General features: G+C 35.5%; 3 protein-coding genes across 3 annotated transcripts; 1 reads left to right on the top strand and 2 right to left on the bottom strand.

Annotated features, from left to right (window-relative positions):
* The first annotated feature begins 3,407 nt into the window (after nucleotides 1-3,407).
* LOC135695898 (uncharacterized) lies at nucleotides 3,408-5,899 on the top strand. Its single transcript, XM_065215110.2, has 2 exons — nucleotides 3,408-4,068; nucleotides 5,416-5,899. The coding sequence occupies exons 1-2, from the start codon at nucleotides 3,514-3,516 to the stop codon at nucleotides 5,467-5,469; spliced, it is 609 nt and encodes a 202-aa protein (XP_065071182.2). The 5' UTR covers nucleotides 3,408-3,513; the 3' UTR covers nucleotides 5,470-5,899.
* A 2,151-nt stretch (nucleotides 5,900-8,050) lies between these two features.
* LOC135695897 (protein TEX261) lies at nucleotides 8,051-15,597 on the bottom strand. Its single transcript, XM_065215109.2, has 6 exons — nucleotides 15,410-15,597; nucleotides 12,264-12,343; nucleotides 11,302-11,455; nucleotides 10,885-10,952; nucleotides 9,466-9,592; nucleotides 8,051-8,492 (listed from the first exon to the last, which is right to left on the bottom strand). The coding sequence occupies exons 1-6, from the start codon at nucleotides 15,474-15,476 to the stop codon at nucleotides 8,377-8,379; spliced, it is 612 nt and encodes a 203-aa protein (XP_065071181.2). The 5' UTR covers nucleotides 15,477-15,597; the 3' UTR covers nucleotides 8,051-8,376.
* Nucleotides 15,598-17,005: 1,408 nt separating this feature from the next.
* On the bottom strand, nucleotides 17,006-20,782 carry LOC135695895 (dual specificity protein phosphatase 2). Its single transcript, XM_065215106.2, has 3 exons — nucleotides 20,325-20,782; nucleotides 18,546-18,896; nucleotides 17,006-17,791 (listed from the first exon to the last, which is right to left on the bottom strand). The coding sequence occupies exons 1-3, from the start codon at nucleotides 20,686-20,688 to the stop codon at nucleotides 17,361-17,363; spliced, it is 1,146 nt and encodes a 381-aa protein (XP_065071178.2). The 5' UTR covers nucleotides 20,689-20,782; the 3' UTR covers nucleotides 17,006-17,360.
* Between the last annotated feature and the right edge of the window lie 863 nt (nucleotides 20,783-21,645).

Genomic DNA, 21,645 nt, shown 5'->3' with positions numbered 1-21,645 from the left:
TTAACTAAATTCTAATGACATTATGTTATTCTATGGCATTTAGATCATTAGTTTACCCTTTCGTGTGGCTTTTCCAATTCTCTATGAAATATCATATTCCCACTGCTTATTCATTCTGCGCAGGGGCGTAATTTGACCAATAGGTTTGGGGGGTATGAAAAGGGTTTCTGCTCTGCAAAACTGAGTGATGCCATGCAGACCTCGTAGCAAAGGTTTGTCTATACTCTATAGGTTACTAGTGAAAGCTTCACCAGTGTACACTGGTCTTTACCAAGGAAAAACTTCTAAGCAATAAAAACAAACTTGAAACTTCATTGCCTATGAAATATCTATTTCTCTACGTGAGCGTAAATTATATGTCAAATTTGATTTTTTTATAATAAAGCTTCTATCTCGTGGCATATGATTTTTTGGTGCAGTATATGAGCGAAGCAACGAAATTGAGCCCGGGGGGACTAAGAATCAAGTTTAGTGATATAGGAGGACCCACCATGGTTGGGTCCGACATGAAGAAAATTTTTGAAATTATACCTTGTAATAGGGCTAAAAAGCATCTTTCAGACTAAAATTTAGCAAAATACTATTGTGCTAAAAAACTGATAATTGTTTATTGGGAAAAATAGGAAGTGGCATGTCATGCTAAAACTCTAGTGATAGACGTGGGGGAAGAAAAGAAACGTCAACCTTTCGTTTCAGACTGCACATAGTTGTGAGTGACAGAGGAAGATGTTGTTTTGATTGGGAGAATTTTATTTCCTGAACAGAAATGTGCAGTTTCTTGTATCGAGAAGGCCATCCAAAATTAAAACATTGCAATGATACAGAACGTGATTTACTGAATTAATGCAAATAAAAGAAAAATAATAATAATATAAGTGAAAAAGTTAGTAATTAGATCAAACAAAGTTGGCATCTTAACAGTTTACTCTCTTTTTATTTCATGCACTGTTAAAAATTATTAGAAAAAATGATAAAAAAATTCTTATCTTGACCAAAGTGAGGGCCTTCAGCCCCCTATTCCCCCCAGTGACGCCATGCCTGTCATGAAAATAATTTACAACTTAAATTAATTTATAAGGACTCAACCTTGCCCTCATAAACATATGCATCAATCATTGCATCCATTGGCTATGACTTTCGGTAAGACATGCTTTCGCCTTGCAAATAACGGAGCTTATCCTTACATACCTGTTCCGTTCTCTAAAATGCAATATCAGGAAGGTAGGTTCATAACAAATATGATATTTCCATTTCAAAATTCCTAAACGGCCCTTTACGAACTTCTGAGGTGACATTTCTGCGTGGGAACAAAGCTCTTCTTGGCGCCCTGCGAAATCTTCGATTGCCCTGCGAAATCGACTATTTTTAAGATTGGGGGGTGTCACACCCCCCCCCCACACCCCCCGGTATTTTCGCCCCTGATTCTGCGTGCCATCACTTTTAATATGGCTTTATACTCCGCGTGGTGTTTCATGCATGGCGTTTTACATTTCATACAGCGTTTTACATTTCATATAGCGTTTTACATTTTATATGGTGTTTTACATTTCAAATGACATTTTGCATTGCGCCGTGATGCGATGCATTGCACATTGGCAGGAGAATCAAGGAACATGAGTCACGTTGTGGCCTAGGTGTCTAACGAAGATATTAGGTAAGCTGTCAGTCACAGGGGCGTCGTGGCGAATGAATTCTAGAGGGGGCCAAAAAGAAACATTTTCCGACAAAATTTCTTTTAATCGATCTTTTCATTTTAATCAAATAGAAGCATTTCATGTAAGTGTAAGTTGGGGGAGGGGGGAGACGCATAACCTTCGGCAGCAAAAATTGAGACATCTTGCAAAAAGTGACACATCTAGCAAGTCCCGGAGGGCACGTGACCAGGAAAGTGACAAGGGTGCGCAGAAAATCTTTTTGCAACCTGACCCTGTCCTACATGCTAAACATGCTAAAAGCATGTATCAATTATTATAAAATCTACCTGGGCATTAAGAGGATCTGCACTATGATCAGCGCGTATCTTCTACTCTAAAAGCCCTGTCTTTTAACACTTTTACACTTTTTAGCCCTGTCAATTTTAACGCTTTTAACAATATTTGAATGTTACAATGCCTGTCCAAATCACTTCGAACACGAATATAAATACTTTCGTCCCTTCCCCCGAAACCAATGTTTATAGTGGAGATAAATATCGTTCAAGCCATAACATTATTCTTGTCTCCTGCATTATTTTACAGAAAACCAACTTTGAAAACCAATGTTTTGGCATCTAGGTGAATTTTAAGAGCAGCATTCAGGTTTGATTCTCTATAAAAAATCTTACGCGTTACTTGGTGTAGTTCAATGCTCTAAGGACTTTTAAAAATATTTGGATATATTATTATTATCATTATTATTTTTATTATCTATTTATTTAAAGTAGGCATATAAAAATAGCTACAAAATAAAAGCTAATTCAAGCCTACTGCAAAGTAAAATTGTTTAAAAATAAAAATACATATGTATCTAACATAAGAAATAATTAAGTATAAATACATACATGCACATTTTACAATGCTTTTACAGCATTTTTGGCTTTTGCAATACAATACATTTATCCGTTCAAGAGCCCAACCTGAGCCACAAAAGGTCCACACAATCTACAGTTGCATTCCTCTCCTTTTCAAGATTTTATTCTTCTTTTAAAGCTGGATAAAACTTCCAGACAATTAATGTTTCGACTAAAATTTTAACAAAGCAATAAACATTTTGTCTGAAATTCTTCTTATCCAACTCATCTTCTTCAAAAGTTTATACGAAATTTTGTAAATATGTAAGTGCGAATACTGCTTGTTAAAAGTTTTTATGAAAATACACTCATTTTTTAAAAGAAACAAAGGTCAATGTTGAGTACTCCAGTTTCTGGAAATTTTAATACTAATTTTTAATTATCATTGAGTTTCTTAATTATCATTTCATGAATGATGTTATGAAATGCTCGTGACCTTTTTTATCACGACAAGAGATACATTTAGATCTGGGAAGTATATTTTTATCCCTTGTGTCTTTATGGGCCTCTCCAGCCAAAAAAAATATTTTTTATTGACTAAAAAGTTAGTATCTGGTGCATGTATTATGGCAAAGTAGTTGTTTTTGCAACAGGCCAACAAGGCAATCTTGTTCTTGGATTTTAGAAAATTTCGTTGTTCTCAGTTTTATCACGATTTTATAGTTTCTTAATTTTTTTGCTTCGTGTACTGAAGTTTCTTAATTTTTTCTGACTGTCCAGTACTCGTTTCTTATAGCAAGTTTCTTATCAAAAAATGAGTGTATGTTTGAATGTATCTACACCTGTTCCGCTGGGCCTCCCCAAGGGGCCCAGAGTGCAGCGCGGCCCGACAGAATTAGCCAGAAGAGAAGAAACGTGAACGTGATTGGTTAGTCAAGCTTGAGAGCGAAGTGGAAGGTCGTCAGCCATCTTTGATATTGTTATCGTGAAATCGTGGTAAGATTTAGTCCGTAAACAAAGTGGTCATGAGTCAGAGTGGCTCTTTTAAAGTCGAGAGGATGGATGAGGAGACGAAAAATTTAACACATAATACAAAAGAGGACTTTTCAGAGTATATGTGGATGGAAGATATGGAAAATTACGATCGAGTAATTCAATCTGAAATCGAAGAGGAAAATTACATCCGGAATTCAATAGAGTTGCTTTTAGACGAAGAGGAGAGAGAGTTTGTGCATTTTACGAGCTCGGGGCAACCACATATCCAGTTACCGAAGGATGTCAACGCTGATGATCCTAATCAATGCAATGGGAATGGCCTTGCAGATCATTTCGATTACATGAATGTGAACCAAGAACTTGATCCCCAGCAGTTTCATTGCAATGGATCAAATCAGTGGCATGACTACCAAGGCCAGACCGGGGGAAATTTTTACTACCCGAACAACTATCAAATGTATCCCCCAAACAACTTCGCCTTCAACGGCTATGTTCAAAACGACTACCACCACCAACGTAACAACTACAACTCGCCTGTTTTACCACAGGGCAACCAAGTGTCACAACATCACAAAGAAAAAACAGTAAGTTGAACAAAATCAACGATTGAGGCATTTAGACCTTAAAAATTTAGTACTTGAAAAAAGCAGAGATGCCTTCAGGAGAAAGGGACTGGGTACTGGGTGCAACAATATTGTTAAGAGCACATGGTGGTCAATGACCCTACAATAGGTATTACCCTGAATAAAGGTAGAGTTCTCTAGGAAACTAAAATTGCTCTAGAAAATTATTTTTCATAACTCAAAATGCAATGACATTTTGTTTCCCAGATTTTGAACCAATTTCATGTTTTTGGGGAGAGCAAACCCTGCTCCCAGATTGGAATATTTGAAAGATGTGCAGGGGATCTGTTGCATGTCCATGAAAATTGCGCATTTGCAAATAACACAGATACAATTTTTGTGCGGCTGAGACTAATTACCATAATAAAACAGTATGTAACTTTTGGGTGTACATTTCAGAGAAAAACATTAGTAACATCATTAGTGGTGATAAAAACAATATAGCAAAGATAAACATTTTTCATAGTTCCTAAAAATAAGAACAAGAGGGACCCAACCAGATGAGAATTGTTTCCGTAAACCAAAATCTGCTCAAACTTTGAAAACTTTGTGCATGATAATAAATTAGATCATCCTGTTCCATGTGTATTTCACTCCCAGAAATGATAAAATATCCTTCACATGCTGCTATTTGGCATATGTGTGTACAAAAACCAGCCTTGTGTGTACACTAGCAAAAAGTAATGACGATTTAGAAGATTTGCAACTCTTGAGGGTCTTCAAATTCAAATTTCATTAAAAGCGTCAATTATTAAGTACATATAAGATAAGTTTTACATTTCAAGAAGAACCCTGTGCAGCTGGATGAATCATTTCAATAGGAATTGTGCGGCTGTAATTGCGGCTGACACTTGATGTGCACGGGGGATTTATCCCCCACGCAAAGCTAAAATTCCAATCAGGCCCTGCTCCTTTTCCCCCTCACTATGCAAGGGGAGGAGGGCACCTGTCATCACAAAGAAAGCATCCTTGCTAAATTGACAGCAAATTCCTGAATATTGGTGCCAAAGTGCCCCTTCACTTCCCAAATATATGATAAAAGGGAATAACTTTCTTATCTATGTTACATCCATTATGTGTCTTTAATATTATCTAAATTCATCATTATCTAGGGCTTCTTGTGATTGTGTGATTGTGCTTGAAGGATGGGACATATGAACACTCTTAAGTGCTGAATTAAAATAATTTCTGCATGGTCATTGTTTTCTGTTTTCCTTTTGAATCTTTTATATATACTGTCGAAATGAACAGTTGTGCTTATTTTGATCTAAAACAGAGTCCATGCTCAATTAAATTTTTTTCTTTCAGACATACCATCTGAACCCAAATGCAACAGTGTTTATACCAGGTGGATCAAAATGAAGATTTTGACTTATTTAATTTGTATCTGTAAAGTCAAATTGAATTTATAATAAAGTAAGAAGCCAATATTTAATAATTTTTAGCCTAATACAGCTTTTTAAGTCTTTATAATACATTAAGATTTAATCCAGTTTCATAACTAACCAGACTGATGCATGTACAGTTTTATTTTATCTTACGACTATTTCTTGTGTAAGAAGAAATTGGTGTCCTACTCTCCTTGTGTTGAGAATCTGTAAAAAAGAAAACAAATTTAAACCTAGTCAGAGGCACCTTGTAACTGTGAAGTACAATTTTAACTCTTAAGTTTTCTTGTGCCAGAAATTTGTTTATATACATTCAATGCTCTTTCAGTTTTAGCAATAACATTAAAAAGGAAAAGATGTAAATATTTTATTGGCATAATTTGTACTTGTCTTTCTTTGTTCTATTTCTGTTTATTAATTTGCCCACAAGCTCAAAGCTGGTCTATTGGCAACTTAGGTCAGGGTCAGGGTTGCCAGAAGCTTGGAATGATTGGCGGCCAAATATTTTACGCTTGACTGCCAAATTCTGCCAGCCAAACAAAAAATGTACATTTTGGCTAATTCTTTGGAGTAATAATAGTACAATCAAAATTGGCTGTTTGTTACAAGAGCTCCAATTTGCTTTCATTATTCTAACAAAATGTTGAATATTTTGTGTGCAAAATTGTTATTTTTTATGAATTTTTGTGGCTTTTAAAATGCAGCCAAAATTCAGCAAACTTGCCTTTTCAGCAAAATCATTTTTCGACGGCCAACAGCTTTTAAAAAAGGCTAGAATTGAGAAATTTGGCCATCAAAATGGCCAAATGGCAACCCTGGTCAGGGTCATGTGCAGCATATTTGTTGTGCCAAATTAATTTGAATATGACTTCAAAGCAACTTTTGTTTAAATTTAATTGAAAGTTGCCAGAAAAATATTTTGGTCTGTAGCTTGAAAAAGAATAGAGAGATAGTAAGCTGAACTAACTTAACTGTTGTATCTAACTAGTACATGTTGCAACTCAGAATCTAATCAAAAAGCAGGCATCATATAGATTGTATAAAACTTTGCATTCGATTCAGTTCAAGTGTATTCAAATGTTAATTCATTGTTGTCTTAATGTGACTTTATCACCTCAATTAGAATTAACAAATTTGTTGGCATGTTCCAGTCTGTATTTCCAGTCCAAACCATTGCCTTTCTTGTAGCAGAAACCCGCTAGGCCATAGAGTAAAAAATCTATTTCCAAACTACTGATTTTTATTCACTGTTTGACAGGGAGAAAGAGGCTGTAATTTCTTCCCTGTTACACCAGTTTTTAATCCAGAAACAAGCACTATATAACAGGGCATTTGTATTCTGCTTGAGTTTTCTATATTGAAGGGTTGAATACGAATGTCAAATAAACAAAAGAAATTATTTCTCTGAATGTCACCAAAATAACATTCACCTGTTGCCATATTATGCATAATGTAGTGAGAAAATGAGAACCAAGTGTAAACAAAACTTAGGAAGAGGTGTTTAATCTAAAAAAAATTCACCCAAGCATAAATAAATTCATTGCATTGTCTCCTCAAAAATTTTGCCCTTGTTTTTAGTATTTGTACTTTTGCTTCTGATCAGTTATCTTCAGGAACTTGCAGGAGTCTCAATAAGGGAAATATTGATTTGAGGTATGCATGCTACCCTGGACAACAACAAATTTGATGTAAATAAAGGAAAGGCCATGGTTGCAAACTGCTGGAGGGACTTCAATGGTATGCTTGCGGCAAAAATTTGATAAAATGTAGAAAATAAGGAACACTGCAATGAACTGAGTACAAAAAATAACAAACACAAATAAATTAAAAGTAGCTTATATTTTGCCTCATCATACAGGGCTTCGTCAGAGCAAGAGAAATTTTAGCTTGTAATCATAACAGAGAACCATTTTGAATTTGTGACTGCCCAAGTGAATCACATTATAGAAGGGCATTAAGGGTTCTCTTGCTGTCTGGTACACCATAATTTGGTTTTTCTAACCTTTTACTCCTGATTTGCAATTGTTGCAATTATGTTTTGCTAATGACATTGAAACTAACCAAATATATAAACAATCATGTGACTTGTCAAGATAATAAACTTTCTTGAAAATTAGGGTAAATAAGGTGCTTTTTAACATGATTGTCTGAATTACACTTTGTCCTTATGCAAAGAACCATTCCTTAATACCTCTCTTAAATTCACATAGAGATCCTTACTTAACTGGTGCTATCATATTTTATATTGCTGCCTTCTTCTCTAACACCCAAAACTCACTCCTGTAAATGCTTCAGACCAATGTAAAATACATGAGACTTGAAGAAAAACCAGAGACTCAAACAAATTTTGGAGACGTGCAAATGTTGGAGACTGTTACAATTGCTGTATACTCCAACAAATAATGCATTTGTCTCATGCAAATGTATGAGACTTCATAGGACTGGGATATGTTGCAGTACGATGGCAAACTCAAGCAAGCGAGTAGCTTGAATTTGGGTACCTTACACATAATTTGGTTTTTGAAAAAGGTAGTGCAGCTAAAAAACAAACTTGATAAAACTACAGCCTTTGTGTTAAAATAAAGAAACACAAAGTCATGCCTCCAACTACATAAGATACCTGCATGATTATAAGCAACTGTTTAAGTATCAAATATCAAGAAGTTGTTATCTTGGTCTTTAGATTCAGGACATGATACAAATACCTACAAAAACAGGTCATTTGCAAAACACTGCTTGTTCCAATCTAATTGTAAGCATGGTTAGCCATTTTGACATGCAAATCTCATCCCCCTTACAAGAATGCATCCCTTGGTACTTAACTTCTGAAACTTCAATATTAGTACAGCTGAACAAAGCTTTTCAAAGGAAATCTATATTTTCAGAACCTTTTATTTCTTAGCAACAAGTCATCTTTCTTCTGATTAAAGTAGTCAAAAACAGCGAGCAGTCCACCTCTCTTTGACTTCTTTGAGATTAGCATTCCAGTGTTTGGACCTAAAGGAAGTCAATAAAAAAACTTTAGCTTGGCATTATGCTGGTATTACAAATAAAACAAGATTCTACATTAATTTTCAATTGCAACTTTAAGACTGTTAAAAGAAGCTTGCTCCAATTATAGCACAAATGCATGTTATGGTAACTGTTCATCTGAAATCACTGAAAATTTAGACTAATTTATCTTGAAAAATATTAATACAGTCTGTCTGATGTGTGCAAGCATGAAACTTGGAGTAACATAGAACATGTCTCATTCTAGCCTATCTTCTACTATCTCTATTGCTCTGTGATTTTGCACATCAAACACAGTTAAGTCAGAATAGACAACACAATCTGGAATAAATTTATATTAAAAGATGAATGTGTTCACAAAATCAAACTGTTCATGCAACAATGAGCTATGATCAAATACTAAGAAGTGACCAGAAAGCTTTTGTTTTACCTCTTTAATGACTGAATTGAATTTAAGAATTACATTTCTGAAATATGTTAGATGATTGTGTTCCAGGCATTAAGGAAATTATAGGCTTTAAACAATTAAAATATTCGCTGTACAGTTTAATCAACAATTTCAACTTTTGAAACTTCCAACATGCAACAGTGTAACAAATAGATTCCTTAAACCTTGAAACCAACCAAAGTATTTTGAAACTCCTTCCATAAATGACATCAATATTGTTAGACAAAATGTGAGAAAGTGACTTGACCAGGCCAAGACTTGATCATTTAACCAGAACCTTAAATGTCATTGCTCTACCAACAGAGCTACTTAGTCATACATTCAAATCCAGTGCAAAGCTATGCCACTCGAACTCAATGCATCCCTCCTTTACCAAGTGTGCTGGGGAGTCACCACACCATACATGCATTGTCTATATTTATTCACTCTCTAACATTTTCCCTAACGTACTATCCTGTTCAAAAATCAAACACTGTTTAGCAAATGATATCAAAAAATCATATTTGTTACCTATAACTGAGCTGCTACCAGAGATATCAGTAGTTTGCATGGTAGGGAGAACATATTCATTCACTGATAAGGAGACAAAAAAACTGAATGGCACTATCCACAGACAAATTGTGAAGTAGGCTAAGATCTGAAAAGAGAAGAGACACTTAAATGTGAATATATGGATATCTCAAACACAAGCAACAAGTTTTCATTAAAATATGGATTTACATGTTCATAGATGTATACAGATAGATTCATAGAAAACTGATAGACTCTTTGGTATGCATAGAAGAGTAAACTAGCAAAATTAATGTTGATATTTGATGTTGAAAATACATGTCTCAGAACCAACAAAGGCAGATATCATGAGGAACTGGGGGCAACTGCTAACTTTCTAGTTTTGTATCATTTGTAAAGGATATCTGGATTGGAAATAAAAGAAAAGAAGCAGCACTTAAAAAAACCAGGCCTCTCCTGGAAAAAACAACACGGGCTATAAAAAGCCCTTGCCAGTTTGGCTGCGTGGGCTATTTAGCCCTTGCAGAACTGTTGTTAATTTTTTTACATTTGAGTATTTACAAAGGCAAAAATACATAACATTGCCAATTCTTTAAACACCATTTACCTTAAGAAGGCATTTTGTATTACTACTGTATTATTACTGGTGTATTTTGAAGGCACCAAAATTTAAAGGTGTATTACTTCCTTTAAATTTTGTATTACCATCCCTTAAAACAAGACCAATATAGATATACCCTTTTTTGGAATATAGCAAACTTTTGTTAGGTTTTGCCAGTAAAATGTGGTACAATTCCTATTCCATTGCAAGTTTTAGCAGATAATACAATAGTTTTCAACATATGCTATATAAGGAAACAGAATTCTATAATGCCATTTAACAAATATATAGACATGAAAAACCTCTTTCTCTTTAAATACTAACACCCTGGTATTAAGTGGTAAGTAGTACAAACATTGGCAAGCTAAACTGCGTGGATTGAATGAGAACGTCGGTTTGAAAAACTGCGTGGGCGGAAAAAACCCTTGCAAATTCATTTTGCATGGGGTTTGCATGGGGTTTGCATGGGGTTTGCATGGGGTTTGCGCACATGCAGGCTATAGCCCGGGTCTCCAGGAAAGGCATGAAAAACCTGGAAATTTATTGGCTTCCCATACTACTCGAAAGGCCCAATTTGGGACACCCAGTAGAATAGTGAGTTTTCAATCTTAGATTTCCGTAAGCATCAAATTAAACATCTGTCTGAAAATTTCTCTAAAGATCATAAAAATAACAAAACAATCCTCAAGTCAAAAAGCAAGTGGGACATTCAAATTGAACACATAATTGTAGTATGTTATAATTTAATTGTTGTTACTTTGTTGTCATATACTTCCTAGTGAAAACTTTAGAAGTAACAAAAAGTGAAGAAAACAAACCTCTTGAAAACTATAGAGCACTTCAGCAAAATAAGAGAAGGCTAGGTAGTGATTGACAACCAAAAGAACTGAAAGAACAAATATTAACTTCTACTTTACTAAGGACAGGCTAAGGCTTTGAACTCATTACAAAATTAGGCAAACTAAGGAATTTTCACCCTGATATGCAACACAAGATCAATATTTTCATCTGAGAATAAACATCATAAAAGTTTTCTTGCATTTATATTTGGTTAAAAACAGAAAATTAGGACATATAGCCATAATATCTTGAAATTGGGCCTTTGCAAAATGGTAAGAAGTAATAAGATGATGAATTCTTAAAAATCAAACACATTACATGCAAAAAAGTAGCAATTATATTCATAAGGAGTTTCTGGTTTTGGTGAAAAATGAACAGAACAGACTATTACTTACCACAACTAAAAATGAAGCTTAGTGATGACAATGATATGTAGGGAAAATTGCTCAACAATGTTGCATAAAAGAAATGTGAAAGGAGAACTAGGCCTGTTAGATGTAGAGGCATTTGTTCCAGAAATAACACCCCCAAAACTGCAACTGTTGAACCCTAGAAATTGAAAAAACATATCGTAAGAATAATAATTGTTTAGTGACACTGCAATAGCTATGCAATCAACAATAAGGTGACTGAAAATGTAAAATATGGTGGCTTAAAAATAACCACCAAAATCAAGACAGCTTATCAAAACAATCTAAAAATTGAATTTTACTTAACCAGGGACTTTTTCATGGGAAGAAAACTGAAGCTCTGGCTTTCACTACTTTTTGACATAGCTAAAGCACTCTTATGACAGCTTTCTACAAGCTTAACTAAAATAACAATCAGTGAATTAGAAATAAAGGGGAATAAATCTGACATTTTTGGGCGATTCTCCTGAAATCATTCTTTGATTAAATTATCAGACATCCTCAGCCAGTTCTGTTGTTGTTAAAATAGTAGGTAATTATTTTTTGCAAAAGACGATAGAAACAAGTTGATTGAATTCTTTAGTTGGTAATGTTAAGGAAAGGTTTAGGAGCCTAAAGCTAAGCCCTGACAAGGGGTGAGGTATTAGAAGAGTGAGAGGAAAAATCGAGCTTGCTTATTTTTTTTTAATAAAAACAGGTTGTAAGAATCTGGGAAGCAGGAAGAGTGTAGAGCATTCCAACACTTACAAGATCTAGGGAGGAAGGAAGAGTTATGGGATAAAGTTGTCAAGAAATAGAATACACAAACAATCTTTTTGTGGTACAGAATTGAAAATTGCCTTGAGAAAGGAAACATTTTGAAACATAATCAATGTTTGTTTCGAAATATTTGCTTCTTCGAAGCCATTTTTAAAAATAATTTTTAGCTTTAAATACACAAGACTTACAATAAGAATGTACTTTATGACTTTTGCAGTGGTAACTGTGTATTCTTCAACCAACTCTGCCAAATAATATAACCCAGCAGCTACAACCAAAATAATGACATCAAATAGCTGTTAATGAAGGAGTTTAGTTAAAATCTAAAATTCAAGAGCTAATAAAAATGCAAAGAGAACCGTAATTAAAAGGCAAACTTAATTTTAAGATCATCAGCTTCATAAGAATTTACCACATTGGGTTAGGAAGGGCTGAACAGAATTTAAAAGCATCTTTCAACGAAAAACTTTCGCATAACATCAACATAGAGTTACAATTTTCCTGGTTTAATAGATTATCTTGCCAGATATACTGCTTCATGATACCCGTTTTGAGAAAAAAAATCAAACTAAAACTTTCCATAATAACTTTCCCCATAATTGCAGCAATTGAAATCTGTCCTGTATAAGCATGAGAGCTATTCTCCTTCTAGTTTGTTATTTTCTTCAGCTTCAAAATCAAGTCAAAGCAACTAGGGGGAGAGTGTGTCTACATGCACATAGTTTGAATTTGTGGAAAATTTATAGCTGATAAACTTTATTCTGTCAAAAAAGTTGCTTCTAAATGCAAATGCTTGTGGAGGCAGTGGCAGACTAACCCACCAGCCCATCAGCCTTTGGCCCATTAGCCCCCTGGCAAAAGGGCCCCATCTCTACAGGAAAAGGGCCCCATTTTAGGAATATGAGGCTTTACGATGTCCTATTATGAATGATAAACGTCATGGATTACATCAAAACTGAGGTTGAATATAGCATTATTTTATGTGGTTGTAAAAAATATTGGGTCAAAATTGAAAAAAGTATGACTGGTGTAGGTTATGGAAAGTGAATAGGCATTTGGAATTTTTAGTATGATGGAAATTTTCCGGAATTTTGATTTTTCATAGATCCAGGTTCAGTTTATATCCACAGCATTAGTTGTAGAGTTCACTTAAAATTATGCCTGTGGTGAGGGTTGAAGCTAGCAACAAAGTAGGGATTTAACTTTAGATTCAGTAGTTAAGATTCTTAATTTAAATTTTATTCTAACTTTAATTCTGAATAATAAACTAGCAAGTATCCTGATTTCTCAAACCTAATTCTGTTACTTTAGTTAAATTTTGCTTAGTTTAATATTATTATTTTAGCTGTTGTTGTTATGTTACTATTAACATAACTTGTTTCATTTATATTGCAAACTGTTGTTAAATTGCGTAAAGGGCACTTGGCCCGATAGCTCTTCTGAGTTTTTTCCAAGTGTCCTAAGCTTACCTAATTAATATAAAATCGTATTATCAGTAATATTGTAATTAAAAGTTTGAATCATCAATATGAAATGAAATGAAATGAAGGTAACTTTAAAACTCTGGCGTTAACTATTTTTTTTACTCAAGCCACAGCATTAAGATAATGCAATGCGAATAATATTTCAACGGGACTGCTGCACCTTCTTAAAGATTTGTCTATTGGATAATCTTGCTATTTTCTTGCACTTGACTGCCCAGTATGAAACACGAATGGGTAAATTATTGCCTAATGGAATGAAAAATTGACACAAAAAAGATGACAAGAATTAGTCAAATTGCACATAACGGAGAAATAAACTTTGAGTTGCAAGTGGTTTTCAGAAAAGAAGTCAAAGTTGTTAAAAAAAGGGGACAGGACTGATAAATGGTTTTCTGGAATGCAAAGGAAAGAAATGCAACTTCTGGTAGCCTTTGATTGAAATGGTTTTTATGAAAAATATCTTATGTAAGCACATATCAGGTTCGAAATACTGCCAAAAATTCAAGGGAATCTTTGAATTAATTTGATAAAAATATCTGCAAGCTGGAGCCAACTGTTACCATTGAATTTGATAAAAAGAAAATGATAAAAAGAAAGCTTAATCTCCATTTTGAAGCAGTTAACCTGCAACTGAGTACAACAAGCTTGGAGCTTCGTGTAAGCAAACCATTATTTTGAGAAAATTTAATCCCTTGGTTTCAGAAATATTTGTCGTTTTTTGTTGATTTTTTCAAAACTTTTGGCTTTATTTGCTGCTAGACAAATCTTTTCCATTTTGGGTTTTCGATAGAAATTTGGACAATGAGATTCTTATTATTTTTAGCTTTGTTTTTTACCAGAAGGTATCTTGCGCAAAATTAATGAAATCCAAATCAGAAAGAATTTTTATCATTAAATGCTAAATTTCAATTAGAGTACGCTGCACACATTTGTAATCAACTCTGTTATTCCAGCTACATATGTTATGTTGCTTTGAAATTGATCAATTTTGATGATGTGTTCACTTGACCATGCCCCAGTTTTCAGACCACACCCACCTGGGCCCCCCTTGGTTCCTCATGGCCAGTTACAAATTTTGGGCCAGTCTGCCACTATGTGGAGGTCTTGATCTTTTTGTTTTGGGAATGAACTTCAATACTCCAGATACAAAGTATTTCACATTGATCAAAGATATCTTGCTGCAAGTTCGCAAGACATTTTATTCTTTGAATATTCAATTCTGAAGGTCTTAGGGCCACTAAAACTTTGCTGGCATGCCAGATTTGGCCAGAGGGCCATGGTTGCCCACCTCGGATTATGTGTGTCATCCCACAGTTTCTTTGCATATATAACAACAGGATCATATTAAGGTTGACTTTCGTTTGAGATATTTTTTTTCTGTGGCTATTGGAGATATCACTGGTTTCTAAAATGTCAGGAGAAAACCAGGAAATCCAGGTCAAGTTCACATGGCAGCAGGAGGAGGACATTTACTGGGATCCAATGATATAAATATATATTTGGTGGAAGGTAATGTCAATGATAAATGCTACTAGAAATCAGTCATGGAGCAAATTCAAATTATTCTTAGAGTTTCATTAAACTTTAATGGTGAGTAAACATCTGATAGAAGAGGCAGAGAGGGAGGAGTTCCCCTTATCAAACAAACTCTTGTTTGGCAGTAAAAAGCAATTATTCCTTTTTTTAGAAAAATCGAGCCATGATACTATTTTATTAACTGTTATAGATAGCTTGTTGTATCAAACGTATGCATCAAAGCTTCTCGCAATTAAAAGAATCGGATGGCCTGATCTATAGCCCTAAGGCCAAACTTACATAGACGCAGAGCAAAAGTTCAAAATAACACTCACCTAACGACAGTGTAAGAAAAACTATGTGAATGACTGTGGAGATCCATGTTAAAATGTACAAAAACATCTTTGCGTCAACTCTCTTTCCTCCACCCTTTCTTTATTTGTGCATATCAACTTTAAATGAACGCCTAAAACATTTTAGACACATCCCAAAATGGTAGCGCAAATTTTGAAACGTCAGCTAGACGTTGTTGCTGCTGCTACACGTTTTCGCTCGGATGATGACCTCATTTACTTTCAACTGAAATTGAGCCAGGTTTTTTAGCTAACTTTAAAAAATAACGGAGTTCGACCAAACTCTGATATTGCGCTTATAAAAAATGGTAAAAGTTTACTAAAACCATCAAAAGTTGACTGAAGTTTTCAGTATTATTATTGTTTTGTAAAAAATGTATGCAACAGAAAACCTACAAATCTCACAGATACAGGGGACATTCCAAAAACACACTGGCAGCTAGGCAAATATTAGAAAAGTTCGAAGACTATACGAGTGTTACTGCTATTGTGCAGAATCTTGACTTTATCTTGACTATACTTTTCAAATCCAGAATTTTTTCTAAACAGCAGATAGCAGATTATGCACGGGAACAAAACCTTTCATAGAGTCTGCATATTGAAACGTGAAACAATTCCCTTCGACTTTGATTGCTGCATATAAAAGGGCATACACCACAGAGCTTGTTTTGCTTGAGTTGATCAAAGGGTGGAGGCAGAAGTTAAACATTTGTTTGGGGCTATTCTAATGGATGTTGCAAAGGCCTACGACTACAAACCCTATTGTATTTTATCATAGGCGTGAGAGACATGAGGGCGTCACCAAAGGGGAAGGGGTACACGGGCGCTTTATCCCTAACACTTTATCCGTAGGCACATAAAAGATCTTTGCCGGGCAAAAGAAATTTTTTTCTCACCCTGTAACATTAAAATTTCTGAAGCAGTTAAACTTTCAAAGTATGGCACTGAATAGAAACGCATAAAAGCAGTACATAAGATTATTTGTGCAGTGATCACACCCTTAAAGACTGAGACACGCCTTTTTTGTCGGCAAAAATCATATTCTCCCTCCCAAAAATTTGTTTCGCTTCGCCGTTGGTCTTTTACTGACTTAACAAGAAATATACATCAATCCTCTAAGAACACTTTGCACCATAAAACGACGCACATCCTGAATCCTTAGTTTATGGAAGATACGTTTGATCTCTTGGCAAGTCAAGCAGTTTGACAAAATTCACAATTTTAAAATAAATTTTGAAAGCGTGACAAAGATGCCAACTAAATTATGTTCATCTGACAGGGGCGGAGGGGGGGGGGGGGGGTTTATTCTTAAAGAAAGGTCCTTACTTCTCTTTTGACCAGTAAAACAATATTTTTGTTCAAAGTTTCTATTAAGGTACAGTAATCTTGCGTTGCTGTAATACGTTGCGGGAGATTAGAAAAGGCTTTTCTCCTGTGACTTGTTTACAAGTTGCCTAAACTGCCAATCATTCAGTTGATTGGTTTTCCAAGTAATTTTGGCAGGTATTGCGTTGCATTTCAGAACGCTACTATTCTGAAAAGATGTTCAGAGAACCACAAGAGAAGAAACTCAAAACGTCCATTCGAGTATTCCCAATCATATAATTCAACATCAATTCACATTTTTATGACGACTTTAATTTACATTTTTTAGATTCAATTAACACAATAAGACTTCAGTTTTCAACAGGCTTACATCAACGGAACATTTTTTATTTATTTACAAATTTAGATACAAATGCGCCTTTTACTGTCTTATGTTTGGGTTCAAACCAAACTAATTCAATTCAACAAATTTAAAATAATTTAAAGAAATCAAGCTTGCCTAGTTCTCATCTTTAAATGATCGCAAGCTTTGAAATCATGATAATACAGTTTGTTGCAGGGTGTAACATGACACATCTTTGTACATCGTTAAAATGTAAAATTACCATTATGTTGGCGTAGGCATCAGTTTCGGAGAGTTGCTCCCCAAGGCCGTATTGGTTATAAGATACGAGCCTAAACAAGAACCAGCCTGGTCCACTGGATACGAGAAAGCCTGTCTGTGCGGTAAAGGAGAGTTTTGGTGAAGGCTTTCTAGCGGAACTCTGGGGCTTGATGGTATTTCAATTTCCAAGACAGGTGTATCTATGGGCTTCTGTTTTGTCTTGCACGCGTTTTTGGCTGACTCTAGAAGCAGTAACTGCCCAAGAAAGTTGAAATTCGGCGATATGTGTGTCTTTTTCTTCTTTATAAATTCATATGCTTCATCGAGGGATAACCCATAGGATGAGATGAGATACGCTAAACAAATCGTAACCGATCTTGATATTCCAGCTTTGCAGTGAACAAGCACTTTTCCGTTTTGCCGTCTGATTGATTCTAGCAATAAAGAAAATATAATTAAAGGTGTGTTATAATAACGCACAAAGCCAACCATAGTTTTCATTAGCTTTCAAGTGACAAAGATCTATCGTAATTTGGCTGTTCCAAGGCAATGGAAAAAGGCAAAAGAGCAAGTTGATCGTTCACCATGGCGGCAAATACAAAGAGAGCTGGGCTCGAGTCCCGCACCGTGATATTGCTAATAGGTGCCGATAATAATGTTGTCGGGTGTGGCTCCATTTGAAATGATAGTGGAACTATTGATAATTATGCCCTTTGGTCCCAGTTTGACAAGAACCGCATCCAAATTATCAGGCAGGCCGATTTTGCTAATAATCCAACTGCTCTTAGAACCTTTTAAATATACAATTTATTATGCAGAAAAAATCTATCTTGCATTGCTGCTCCATTAAAATGTCTCTCTGCATTTTAAATCTGACAGAGGGTGGCCAGGCCCTCTGTTGAAAATTCCTAGTTTGGGGTGCAGTTTGCATCTATGCGAGGCAAGAAGGAGTGTTGCTTTGGGGCAAGGTCATTGGCGGTTGCTAACCCGGTGTGATTAGAAGTGCTGGCAGGATACTAAACTAGGGACTTCTTTTGGAACAGAAACAAGAGTATACCATTTAAAAAAAAGAGAGGGATACATGGCACGAAGTAAATTGGCGCATTTTGCATGTAGGCTTATTTTAAGTATTTTGAGTTTTTCCAGCTACTTTTTGAACTTTACTACTCGATCAATGAATATACTTACCAATGAAATTAGAAGTCTCTCCAAAGTAACAACCAATGTCTTCTGTAAACGAATCGTCCACTGGAATCGTTTTGTACGTGAAGGTATCTTCGAAGTTGTTTTTGCAGGTTTTGGAAACGTTGAGTATGGCCGTTATCCCGAGTCTTTGAAGGACCTCACGGTTTTCTGCGTGTTGTGCACTGCCGATGAACAGATGCGGCAGAAGGTGAACAGGTTCTGTTTCGTATGAATTGAATAACACATGGTCAGTAGGATCGCGAATCGTCTCTGATTGTTGCTGATCTGTTTCGATGTTCAAAGGCATAGATTCACATAGCTGAGGGTATTCAGATAAGAAGCCTTTGATTCCACCTGTACAAGCAAAATGAAAGAAGAACTTCAGAAATTTTGCAGTAGGTAGAAGAGGGTTATGGAATCAAACAGCTCATGAGGCGTCACAACATAAATGGGCGGAATTCTAGTTTTCATTGAAAGTGATACTGCTTATTCATATACAAAGAGCAAAAGATGAAACTACTTTCAAACGAACATCCCACTTCAATTTTATCAGATCCCTGAAAAGTTCAGGGGAGATTAGTGAGCTAGGGAATATCTCCTATTGAAGTTTTCTCACAAACAGGGTATTTATGTTAATGATTTTACTCTAAGAGATGCACATAGCCTGTGTTTTTTGACTCAGTAAAATATTATTTTACTTTCATATACTAACAACTTGACGCCAAAAAGGTGTAGTTTTTTTCTAAATTAGAGAATAAAGATTGATATTTTTATTCAAAAGATGGCGACCAATCGTCTTAAGTCGCTAGTTGTAACCCAGACTTGAAGGCTTGCCTAAAATGACCCTTAGGAGGACAGCTTGCTACTGGAAAGATAGTTTCTGTCGAATGGCGAAACACTTCACAATCGTCTTTTACATTCATTTGTAACAAAACCTGTACTACAATGGATGGGTTTTCTTTTATGTCCTAGTACCGGGAGTTTCTATAGGAGGAGGGGAAATTTCCCGCCAACTTTGGATTTCATTCATGTACTTGTTTCTGCACACGTGGCCGACTTGTACCATTGTGTTGAGACAAAGGGAGTAGTGAAGGATTTGTTGTTCTTTGGATCAATGAAACATGATAACAAAGATCACGACTAAATCTCTGGCTGACTTTAAAAAACTATAAAAACGATGGATTTTCATAAATTATGGGTTGATATATTGCACCATCGTCTAGGAAGCTAGGAAGCCCTGGCAATGTTGTCTTTGTTCGATTGTCGTTCCAGCCAGTTCGCCCTTCCGATGCGGTAAGGGCGGAGGTAAAGGGCGGGAGTACTTGCCAACGTTACGAAAGAAAATAGTTACGAAGTTTGATAAAACGAAAGACATCTCTCAGTGACTCATTATTCTTTAGGTTAAATCAAAATTGAGTCATTTTTATGATAGCAGATCACCAGATGAGTCAAAGATCAGCAAAACGTTGGTTAGATTGATCTGACTCACGCTGTTCAACCGACACAAAAATTCTGTAAGACTTAGTCAGTCTTTGTTTAAAAACTTCTAGAATGAACGCAAGAATCGACTTGTGGTTCAAGTTGCGCAACAGGAAAAATTCGTGTGTCTTCAATAACAAGACTTATTCTTTCCTAATAAAAGACAAAGACAAGATAAAGGATATCGATCATAATTTGTAAACAATGTTTGACACTACTAAAACTTTATTATAAGAAGTATTTTTTGCGGCTAATTTTTTTTACTTAAAGACATTTTAAGTACTCGATCAAATCAAAACTTACCTTCTAGAAAAAAAATTGATCGAGAACGTTTCCCGTTTTGTAAAACACGAGCCAATTCACGAATCTCGTTGCCAATGTTTCCATCTACAGAATCGTTATCATATAAAACAATGATTTGGCTTGTGTCCCGTTGAAGCTTTCGACGGATTTCATCGGGCATAAACAAATTTTCGACTGACTTACTCCCTCGCTGAAACCTTCGTATAAGCAAAGGCGAGCAATGGATGTTTACAGCAGCTGCAATATGACTTGTGATGTACTCTGATCTTGGTCTAACGTCTATTAATGTGTACGCATCCTGGCTTAATTTTTTTAATGATACGCTATGAAATGGCATTAGCTCTTTATTTCCAACCGACTTCATTGCGACGACATTCAAGAAATACAGTTATTTCTCAGCAATATTTTTTCCTCCTTATCTGCCGTTCTTTTGATTCGAATGATGTACACATGTTGCGCGTCGCTTTTAAACAAAGACAAAGCAGAAAGGATCTGGGTCGAGTCGACAAGAATAGAATCCGACACTGTTTACTCAATGAATGGGTTCAGATTTTAGCGCTATCCTCGCTGCTGTTGCTGTAACAAAAGAGTGTTTCACAAACAACAAAACTGTTCGGATAACTTTCTCTTTGAGGCACGAAGAAAGCGTGTGGAATTCGTGGAATCTGTTCCACGACGCCAACATGGCAAGGTTTAGAAAGAAAAACTTATGAGTCGGTTTAGAAAAATCCTTCATGTATGACCGACAAACTGCAGCACGTCCTTGAGTCACAATGTGCTAGTTTACGTCATAGCGGAATTATTTAGTGCCAATTGCTTACACGCCTTTGCAATAATTGTGACATTGGAATTCCGCTGTGTGTGTTAATTACGAAATGAAAAATTGCCGATTTGTGAGAGGTGTTATGGATCTAAACACAACAAAGAAATGAACGACGCATTATAGCAAGGTGGAAATGAAAGCAAAATGTCGGTTGTTGTCAACACTGATAGCCTACGTGAGCACCTGACTAAACCTGACTTGGATTTGCAATAAATGAAACCAATCTTTGCATAATTTCATTGAGAGACCTGCGCAACTCCACTTTTTCGAAATTCATCGATTAATTGCGACTTCGATTTCTTTTAAAGACAATAACTCGATATAAAGACCCTTAAAGCATGTAAAAGTCATAATTTCGAGATTAAGGATCTGAGGGTGGTGCCTGAAGGAGAAATTTTGTGTAAACGCCCTTCACTATTACTTGGAAAAAACAGCTTAGCACTAATAGTAAAAGAAGCCTTACTGGAAGTAATTAAGAGCACCGTGGGAAAATATTTG

The sequence above is a fragment of the Rhopilema esculentum genome, chromosome 14 (genome assembly GCF_057945365.1).
Source record: "Rhopilema esculentum isolate cy_ngs chromosome 14, ASM5794536v1, whole genome shotgun sequence".
In the NCBI taxonomy this organism is placed as follows: Eukaryota; Metazoa; Cnidaria; class Scyphozoa; order Rhizostomeae; family Rhizostomatidae; genus Rhopilema; species Rhopilema esculentum.
The sequence above is the reverse complement of the archived record's forward strand: the minus strand, read 5'-3'. Positions and strand labels throughout refer to the sequence as shown.

Bases quoted from the DNA above. Each gene is read 5' to 3' on its own strand.
- LOC135695898 (XM_065215110.2), top strand. From the start codon at position 3,514: ATGAGTCAGAGTGGCTCTTTTAAAGTCGAGAGGATGGATGAGGAGACG. The intron at 4,069-5,415 runs GTAAGTTGAACA...TTTTTCTTTCAG, and splicing joins AACATCACAAAGAAAAAACA to ACATACCATCTGAACCCAAA.
- LOC135695897 (XM_065215109.2), bottom strand. From the start codon at position 15,476: ATGTTTTTGTACATTTTAACATGGATCTCCACAGTCATTCACATAGTT. The intron at 12,344-15,409 runs GTGAGTGTTATT...TTTTGGTTGTAG, and splicing joins TTTTCTTACACTGTCGTTAG to CTGCTGGGTTATATTATTTG. The intron at 8,493-9,465 runs GTAACAAATATG...GACTTCCTTTAG, and splicing joins TGGTAGCAGCTCAGTTATAG to GTCCAAACACTGGAATGCTA.
- LOC135695895 (XM_065215106.2), bottom strand. From the start codon at position 20,688: ATGAAGTCGGTTGGAAATAAAGAGCTAATGCCATTTCATAGCGTATCA. The intron at 18,897-20,324 runs GTAAGTTTTGAT...TTGCTTGTACAG, and splicing joins ATCAATTTTTTTTCTAGAAG to GTGGAATCAAAGGCTTCTTA. The intron at 17,792-18,545 runs GTAAGTATATTC...CTTTATTGCTAG, and splicing joins AGAGACTTCTAATTTCATTG to AATCAATCAGACGGCAAAAC.